General features: G+C 36.3%; 1 protein-coding gene across 1 annotated transcript in view; it reads right to left on the reverse strand.

Annotated features, from left to right (window-relative positions):
• Positions 1-7,139: 7,139 nt before the first annotated feature.
• Positions 7,140-10,295, reverse strand: part of DNM3 (dynamin 3) — a 903,988-nt gene continuing 900,832 nt past the window's right edge. Inside the window, exon 21 of the mRNA XM_007947116.1 lies at positions 7,140-7,209. Coding sequence (XP_007945307.1) covers positions 7,140-7,209 — 70 coding nt within the window. The remainder of the gene's footprint in view (positions 7,210-10,295) is intronic.

A 10,295-nucleotide genomic window follows, 5' to 3' on the forward strand; every position in this document is an offset into this window, starting at 1 on the left:
TGATAGTGACATTCTTCTGGCAAGATCCCTGAGAAAGTCGGCCTTATAACGTCTTTCCTTTCTTTTACAATCTCACAACACAAAACATTCTCTGCTTTTTTTTTTTTTTTTTTTGGGGGTGCATCATGTAGGTAACGTAATGTCCCAGAGCTATAGATGAGACTGAAAGCTTGCAAAAGTGAGGCAAGAAAGTAAGAAGAATAGATACTCTTCTAAATTCTTCTCTGATGAGCTCTAAGAATGTTAAATCAACCTGGATACCTTCCTTTACAGTACTCTCAGGGGAGGAATGCAATTAATTTGAAGGTGTGCCTTTTTTGTTTTAAGCACGGGAGAGAAAAGGAAAAAGGTAATGTAAAAAATTGTCTGAATTCCCCATCGGGTTCACTCTGACTCACTGCATGGATGTCTCTCATTTGCTTCCTGCTTCTCCTATGTGACCTTCCTCTTTGAGATTCAGACAGTGCTGTGACAAAGTAAGTGCCAGAGCTCCAGGAGGATTATCCTAAATTGAGATCTTCTTGTCCTTACATTTGATTTTCATCAGGCAACCATTTGTTATTGACAGTCTGTACTGGGACAATCACATTCAATACCTTTTCCCTCTGGCCTAAAGCAATGGGGGCAATGCTTTCTAGGGCATGTACCTCAGAATGTTAGTCCTGTGAGACGCTCAGTAAAAATCCTTTTGTGGCTAAATCAGTCTGTGGAACATGTAGACACTAATGCTCTCTTGGAGACTCGCAAAACAATCTGATGTTAAAGCTCTGTCAAATCTTAGTAGCGTTGAAAGAAAACATTGAATTTTAAGTCATTATTTCTGAAATACATTTGACCAAGAAACAATGAGTTTATATGTGTCTAAAATTTGTTAAAAAGCTCATGGAAAAAGCACTTGGGGAAACTCTGAACTAAGGCTATAATTTTAGCTAGGGTCTCTTGTACATATTCCATATTGACAAGGCTGCCACTGATAGAATACCAACAAGTGGTTTTAAAAGTGGCAATGCCAAGCATGTGTTGAAGTGCTGGTGCCTCTAACCTAAACACCATATATGTTTCTCAAGGCAGAACCTAAGGGTTCCAGCAGAAAAACAAGAACCTTGAAAATGGAAATTGAGCAAATGTTTACAGTGATACTAGAACTGTTTTGAAAACACAAATGGAAAATCTGCCAGATAGTCACAAAAAGGTCCTTTGATTTTGGTAATTTTTAGTACAAACTATTCTGAATAAACTATTAGCATATTTTAGAATCAAGCAGTAAAGAAACAAGTACACAGCATGATTCTCATCCAAACTTTCTCTTCTATTAAGAAGCTGCCTTTGAAGACACTGATAGTGCCATTCATGGAAGATGTATAGATACGAGAAAGAAATTACAACAAGAAAGGTGGTTTAACACAGTAGTCTACCCAATCCATCTTTTCACAATTACATTCTGATCACAGGGGAAAGTAAATCACCATCTCGCTCCTCTTCTTGCCTTCTGCTTTTGGATGGCACAATCTGGGATAATACACATTGACAGATACTAATCTCTCATCTCTGGTAGCATAGTGGCTAAGACATTTGCCTGCTAACCAGACGGCTGGCGGTTCAAACCCACCAGCCACTCCTCGGAAGGAAGGTTGGGCAATCCTACTTCCGTAGTGATACTGCCTCGGAAGCCCAAGGAGGGGTCGCTATGAGTCGGGTTTGACTCGACGGCACATAACAACAACAACAACAATCTCTCATCAAAAGTCTTGTAATAAACAGTCTTTTTCTATTTTCTGGAGACTCAGAACAAAGATGTATGTAACAACTGAACATTCTCCTGTTCTCTGAATTCCAGGGAACTGAGAGGAGTACATTCCCCTTTCTATGCAATGAGTCCAGAGCGCAGTTATTTGCTATAAGAAATACCTCCTGTGGGCCTAATACTTGGGCAAAGAACATCCTTTCTCCTACTTCCAGTGTTTCTCATGAACCCTTACCTTTCAAATGGCAAAATGTCATGGTGCCTCTTGGCAGGTATCACATTGCCTCTCCAGCTGTCTAGGGTTTGTGTCCTTCTTCAGCCTTATTCAACAATGACTCAAATCAGGAATAAAATGTCTTTCACTCTCTTGCCTTTCATTTATCCAATTTGCTCCCTTTAAACATATCACCCTTCTTCGAATTAATGACACCAATGCAAATGCTGTCATTCTCCACTTTGGTTGGTAACTTTGGACCAATTCTCCAGAAGAGGTTTTAGAAATCTCAGGTATTATTGAAATGCATTGAAATGACTCAAATATATAAAAGAATGAAGAAGGGGGAGTCCTTCAAATGTTACAATTTATTTCAGGTTCAGAGATACAGCTTCACATTTTCACAATAGGTACATGTGACCTCCAAGAATAATACAGGCTTTAGCTTCAAAAATTCCATTCACGGAGTCCATGTACCAGCATTAAGAAATCCCCAAAGTGCCAAGAAGACGGTACAAAGTATTCTGGCTCATATTAATTAAAGAATCAACAGAGAAAACAACATTTTGCTCTGTATACTCCTTCATAAAAAAAGAAAATGATGAATTTGATTCACAAAAGGGAGAGAAAAGAAACACAGACAAGCAAGCAAAACAGGCTATACACATGAAATAAAACACAAATCAAGTAACAGTGCTGGAATTTCTGGTTGGGAGGAATAATTTTTTTTCAGATTGGCAGCAGACAATGCAAGAGGTTAGAGACAGTAATTTTTTTTTTTTAACCATAATCTTTAAAACATTAGATAATTAGCAAAGATCAAGGAATTCAAGGGTAAAAATTAAAAAGAAATTAATGCTTTGAGCTGAGCCACGTGTGAAACTCCAGACCAGAGAGGTGAGAAATCTCACCAATATACCAGTATGAACAGGTCTTAAGACAAACAGGAGACTCTTCCTTGAGTTTCCTCTTTTGCTTTCACACATACGCACCCTCTTACACGTATGTACACACACACACACACAAATAGCTATGCACATACCACATATGCTTCAAAATAGGCTAACTTTCACAATACAGAGCACTGCATAATTTTAAACATACCAACTTATATAGGATAATTAAGATTATCTAGAAGCCACATTTGAGCTTTTTGGAAAGGGTTACGGGAGCTGGTGAACTGATAATTGTTTCTCTAAAATCATCTAGCATCATTGACATTATTAAACTCCAAGCTCACAGCTAACAAATCTGCCAGGTGCAATGATATAAAAATCATGGCTTGAGTCTCACACAGTATCTTCTTCCACTGAGTTTCACAGCTTAGAGATCTAATATTTACCCTTATTCTCAATGCTAAGGAGATTCTCATCAATTTCAAATACTTATGCCATTTGCCAAATGAAAAATGTTTATTAGAAAAAGTGGATGACCTACCTCCAAAGTATTAGGTACCTTCACCCTGAAGTTTTAGTAAATTTACTTAGAAAAATCCAGTAATTTTCTTATGCTGTTGTATCCCTCTTTTTTTTTTTTTTTTTTTTTTTTCCCCAAAAAAAAAAAAAATTTATAAAACAAAAAAAAAAAAAAAAAAAAAAAAAAAAATTAGAATTCTAATTAGAGATCTTAAAAGGTAGGTTTCCAGATCTGAGACTTCTTTATCAAACTGCATTGGCAAAGGTAATTCCTTCTTAGACAGCAGTGTTATGAATTCTAATGCAGATGCCTGTGGACATTATGCTACCATGTTGTCATGGTAGTTCTGAGCTTTGTGTCTCTCAGAATAAATAGAATCTGGAGTTGAAAAACTGTGTAATACCTCATGTACGTCATGAGAAATTAATCACTGTTATCATGTATTATGGCATATCTTCCAAAGCTACCTCTTGTATTAGCACAGTTTAGAAAATATATTCATATACACACATACTGAGCACATGTATATATAGATATTTACACCCATACATGTACATATATACACAATGCACATACAATCACATTCATGCTTGTGGCATTTTAACAAGTACTTTTAAACCTACCTACCCTAAGGTGCACAAAATTAATGTACTTACGGAAACAAAGTTTACTATGTATATATTGTATACATAGAGACACATGCATAGAAAATGTGTTTGTATACAGAAAACATCAACATTTATCACATACTGGTATTCGGTCCCATTTCATACTTGACAATTATGGCTACAGTCTACACTAAAATGTCATAAAATTAACCTATATTACTACTTTTTAATTCTAAATTCAAAGGCTTCTAGTTGTATCACAGGAACTGGTTTCATTATAATTGGGAATAGAATGAGTTTTCACCTGAAAGTAGGAAATTTGCTAATAAACAGACGCTACTGCTTTTCTATGTTATAAAACACAGCTAAAAGCAATATTCAGCAGACTACTCTTGGTAGATGGTTTTTGGAAATGCAATATGCCTGTTCTAAATCAACACTAGTTCAATAATCTGTCCACAATCAAGTATTATTCCAGTTAGTCAATATGCATGCAAGAGTCAGCATGTGACAATAAAACTAGATTCACCTATCAAATGAACATATACAGTTTATTTTTTCCAAATCCTAAAATACATTTAATGTTTTATTTCATTATATTTGATATGATGGAGCTACGTCTACTGGGCTGACAACATGATAGCAATCACATCAAAAGAACAGAAGTGGTGTGGGGGACACTTAATAAGGTCAATAGGTACATTCCATCTGAAGCCTGATGTACAGGCTACACCTCAAATGTACACCTAGAGCTTCAGATACTCTGGCATCTCCCTTTAGCAGAGTACAAACTCTTTGAGAAATGGGATTCATACTAATGATGGAGTACTGCGGCAAACTGGAAATAGTCTCCAATATGACTGCTGAGATTCCAGGGAGACTGGGTTCTATTAGAAACAATTTAGGAGCAAAAAAAGCAGCAACAAACCCCCAAAGGGTAACCATTGACACAGCATAACTGCTGGACTCTAATCTAAGCACAAAAGCCAAAGATGACAAATACTATTGTTTATGACTGCATAAGATCAGTGGAAACAAATGTGGAACAAAATCCTCAACTTTCTTTGACATGGTTTATGCTGATCTTACAACACACCAGTGGTTATCCACAATATTTTCCTTTAACAGAAAGAAATTTTTGAAATACAGCAAAACACAAAACCACTTTTAGCAGAAGGCCAAATCCTGAAGTTTATAATCTGTTAGCTGCCTATTTTAGAGAATTCAAAGGAAGAAGCAAAGGGAATTCTAAAAAGAGGGAATTTTATGAAAAGATCTCATTGTAGATTATTCTTTTACTGTGGAGGCTTACTTAAGACTTTTGCCATTTAGCTGAGACACTATTTTTAAAATATAGTATGCATTTTGCACATCTGTTCCATTCACAAAGAATTTGTTTCCCCAATTAGAAAAAATAACATTGAGAAGACTTAGGATGTGATGTTCTTTATATAATCACTTGTTATTTAAAAAGTTGAAATGCTCTTTTTATATAGCTTGGATTTCCAATTTTTGCTTATTGGGCTAGGTGTAATCCTGTAGAATAAATTCAATACAATGCCAAACAACTTGGCAAGTTCTCTTTTTAATAATGGTTAAAAGTTTCTTTTTTTCACTTTGTACTTTATAGGTGTCTGCTCTGGGTATAATCTACACAGGAAATTAAAGTTAAGTTAACATACAAATCATGCTTGCTGCTTTCAAAGGGAGACATTTCAGTTGGTGAAACGTCATTTACTTCTGTAGAATATGAAATAGTGTCCTGGGACACCACTATTCAGTGAATACTTGATTTGCTGTCTGGGACCAGTTAGCAGACAAAATTCCAGTTGGCTCCTAGCTGTTTCCTACTTGCTAGTCGTCTGGTCTTAGGTAGTCCAAAAACTCAGCCTCAAGATTGAACTATTAACCCCTAGGCTAAACTGTCCTTGTAAATTTTAGAAATCTCAGAAATTGTCAATTTGCTTTACATCTCAATGTCTCAGTACCTTCTTCTGGAGTGGCCTGGATAGAGGGGCTAAAGCTCAACCGAAACAGCATGAGCCCTGTTCTCAAACCGGGGCTTGACTTCCTGACTTTCTTTTCCATTCCTGGTTCTGCTCTTTAAAATATGGTCATCCCATAGTGAGGCTTGAGATTTATTAAGAAAGCCTAGAATGGATAGAACTTACATTAAACCTACTTTAAAACTAAGATAAATTCTTATATAAAGGAATTACAAATTAGCATGGGAAGAGACCTTGTTTTTTGTTCCAACTCAAACTAAAGAAATAAATAAACTGGAGTTGGTGTCAAAGTGTAGATAGCCATACCAAAAAATTGTATCAATATGAAAAATTAAATATTTTTCATGTCAGCCTTCACTGTAACCTATGAGGAGGTAAATATATAAGTGAATAAAGAAATTACATTTCCCCAGACACTTCTTGAGATGTGATATTTTGCTTCTTCCTGGAATTCTGAAACTAACTTGCCAAATATATTGACTGACTACTGAAAACAAGCTTTGATTCACTGTTGAATATGCTTCTAGCATGAAGCAAAACACACTGATATGAGGAGAAGCGCTCTAGAACAAGCAATGCATTGCTTTGCTTTGTAAACTACCTTGTGCTTCTGGATAAGTTTTATTCTTACATAATCCTAATTGTAAAAAATCACTTTCTAGCAGTCCTATGAAATAAAGGGGAAAGCAAGAGAACCAAACTATGCAATTATGGAGTAGGCAGTAGGATTAATAATAGACAACAGAATATCTGTTATCCTAAACGAATGTTTAGAAAAGAAATATATATGGCTTAGTCTTAGCCCGCCACTTATTTAACTTAAGGATTAAATTTAATGGATTACCTGACCAAAGCCATTTCAAATATATGCAGGGGTAGGAAAATGGTTCCCGAAGTACAGAGCTGCTACACAAACCTACCTGGGTCAATGCAATATCTAATGCCTCTAAGGGTCAGCAGATTTCAGAAATCAAACCCCCAGGTCTGACATATTAGGAGCAATGACAAATGAGTGATGGATACATTAGTAAAACTGGTTACTTGCCTACTGATGTCCACATATGTGACTACTCATGAGTTACTGCAACGGTATCAAATGTGTTGCTTTTGCATAATTCATTAGTAATTAGTTGCCATGCCAGATACTTCATTTAGTCTAACAGGGAAGATTCTAGTGGACGGATTATAGTGGGACGAGTTGGTGATGGGGGTGGTCTCCGGCTAGAAAGAGAGAAAAAGAAAGGTAAAGAGACAAATAGAATATCTAGCAGGAAGTTGTTCCCAGGACACGGAAAAGCAGCCCTCAGGCACATGCTCATGCACACACAGGCCAGCAGGAGGGCTGCAATCTGTAATGATCTTTATGCTGTCACTTTGTATTCAGCTAGCATTTTAAACAGAAATCAAATATTTTTTCATATTAAACTCTTCTCAAAACTAAATTTACCCCCCAATAATAATAAAAATATTAAATTATTTGAAAACCATTTGAAATATACCGCACACTTCTCAGCCTTAAAAAATAGATTGCATAGTGTAAACTGTGCCAAAACAGGCCGAATCTGGGAACTAATAAGGTATATTGTTGTTGTTGTTGTTGTTTGCCGTCGAGTCAAACCCGACTCACATCCTGACAATGATAAAAAGAGGAAGAAAAGATCTATAAAACAGAAATAAAACTTCAAAACTATCATTTCTGGGGCCTAATAAGGGCCTAATAAGGTATATTAGGCCCCAGAAATGATAGTTTTGAAGTTTTATTTCTGTTTTATAGATCTTTTCTTCCTCTTTTTATCACTGTCAGGATGTTGTTGTTGTTGTTGTTGTTATGTGCCGTCAAGTCGGCCCTGACTCATAGTCAGGATGTTAGTAAACATAATTCTCATTACTTTTAGCAGCAGCTATTTCCAATTTGTTTTATAATTTGCTTCTAATCTGCAGGAGATGACAAATCGGAGAAATAAGGTTTCTCAAATTCTCTACAGTGAGTGTAAACAGGCTCAAAACAAGTGCTTGAGTAAATTGCATGACCGCTAGCTTCTATTTTGAGCCTTAAAAGTTTTAGTTCCTACAATTGCTCACTTTCTAGTTAGTAACACATTAACAAAAAATATTACTTATTCCTTGATCCCCTTCATTTTTCTTCTAAATTTATTAGTAAGATATTTTTTGTGTGTGTATGTGTGTGTGCGTGCGTGCGTGTGTGTCTGTGTACTGGACCTCAAAGGTAGAATTAGGGGAGTAATTTTTATCACCAACAAAATTCAAAAAGTTCCACAAATAGAGAGCTTTCCTTTTTTGAAGACTTTCTAGATGATTTTTAAAGCAAGACTCCTTCGCAATTAAAATGCTATGTAATTAACTTCTGTACTGGAAACACTAAACTCATCGATTAAAAAGTTCTAAGTTGTGAAGAAGTTAGAAAAGTTGAAGAAGAAAACAACTGTAAAATATTGTTAAAAATCACAGAGCTATTAAATGTAATAAGGTGGTGAAGGAAAAGTCAATGCAAGTGAGATATTGTTGACTACTACTGAAAATACTTAGGTGCAAACTCGAAGATATTAGTAGAGTTCTTTTTGCGCCCTGCACCTGAAAAATGTCTCAGAGGCTTTAGGGGAAAGTCTTTCCTTAGAAAGCTTTCCAATGTAATGCTTTGCCCTAGGGTCATTACAGAAGCAGCCACTCAATTTTTAAAAGTGTAATTAGAGATATTATATATGCATAGCAGCAAAATTAGCACAATCAATACTAGTGTTTAATTTGAGTAGACACATAAGTCCTTTTCCTACAGAAAGGAACCTGACCAACTGAAATGTTTTAGCAATTCTGCAGTGGGGAAAATCTCCCCTAATTTCCCTTTTATTTACTACTATTCAAAATCCCTGCCCTTTTGCTAGCATATTGTTCATTTTCTTTTAAAATGGCCACGTTCATTTAATGATGTCCTGAATACTGAACTTGTGGCATTTTCTTTGATGTGAAGTTTCCAGAGGCCAAAGGCCATACCCACTTAATTTGTTTTCATCCAGCGTTTCTTTTTGTGTGTAGCTACCCCGTGTCCTCTTGTTTACCTGCCGAAACTGCTTTGCATCCTTTAAGACTTACCTTGTGAAGCCTTCTCTGAACCTACTTCCCTTCATCAATTCTGATACAGTTGCTTCTATAGCATCTCATCATATTTTGGTTAGCAATTATCACACTGAATTCTAATTAGGTTTATATGTTTATCTTCAATGACTAGAAATGGGCTGTGTCTTTCTCATCTTCAATTTCAACAGAATCTAGCTCAGTGCTTGTCATTCAATCACTGGATGTTTGAAAAATAAGTAAAAGTTACTCTTTGGAAGTAAGAAATAATTTATGAATGCTTGAGATAGCTACTGACCTTTCCATGATTCAAGGACATTTGTTAATGACTCACTGCTGTGGCAAAATGGCATGCATGATTTAGACCCTTGGAAACTCCACCTATAAAGTATTTATTTGACTGCTTAACTTATTCATAGAAGTCTGGATTGTGATGATGATGATGACAATCATATACTAAATATTAGACCCTCTTCCCTCAGGGAGTTTGTCAAGTAATCATGTATCCTTAGCAATTATGGTAGGCAGGGTGGCTAGACTTTGAATATGAAGGAGGGAAACTCTATGAGAAAGTTCAATAATGAGACTTAATTAGGGATTTTGTTTGAAAAAAGTGAACCTTAAGCAATACATTTAGTGATAGGCAGGATAGATACAGCATGGCATGGTGAGTTGGAAACTGTTTCGTGCATGTATGATAGCTTGGACCAAGGACTGTAGCCAAGAGAGAAAGGAATACAAACTGGGTTCTCTTCTGATCCTTCTGGTCTTGGTTTAAAGATCACTCATCAGTCTTTCCTAACTATCTCATGCTTTTCAACCTCCCCATCCTCTATCACTTCATGCTATTTGTGTATTTCTCAGCATTTACCCCTATTTGCAATTATTTATTTACTAGATTATTGCCTATGCCTCTTCTCTCCAACACATTGAGAATTCTTTGAGAGCGGAGACTACATATTTTTATTTTTCACATGTATCCAGCATTTGTGCAATGCGAATAGAAGGCAGTAAGTATTTGTGGGATAATGGTCAAATGTATGAATGCCCACAAAGTACCTACACAAAGATGTTTAGCCAGGGAGCTCTGGTAGCATAGTGCCTAAGGCACTTGACTGGTAGCCAGACGGCTGGCGGTTCAAACCCACCAGCCACTCCTCGGAAGGAAGGTTGGGCAATCCTACTTCCATAGTGATACTGCCTCGGAAACCCAAGGA

This window comes from Orycteropus afer, unplaced genomic scaffold (genome assembly GCF_000298275.1).
Source record: "Orycteropus afer afer isolate SDZICR_OR568_19922 unplaced genomic scaffold, OryAfe1.0 scaffold00175, whole genome shotgun sequence".
NCBI lineage: Eukaryota > Metazoa > Chordata > Mammalia > Tubulidentata > Orycteropodidae > Orycteropus > Orycteropus afer.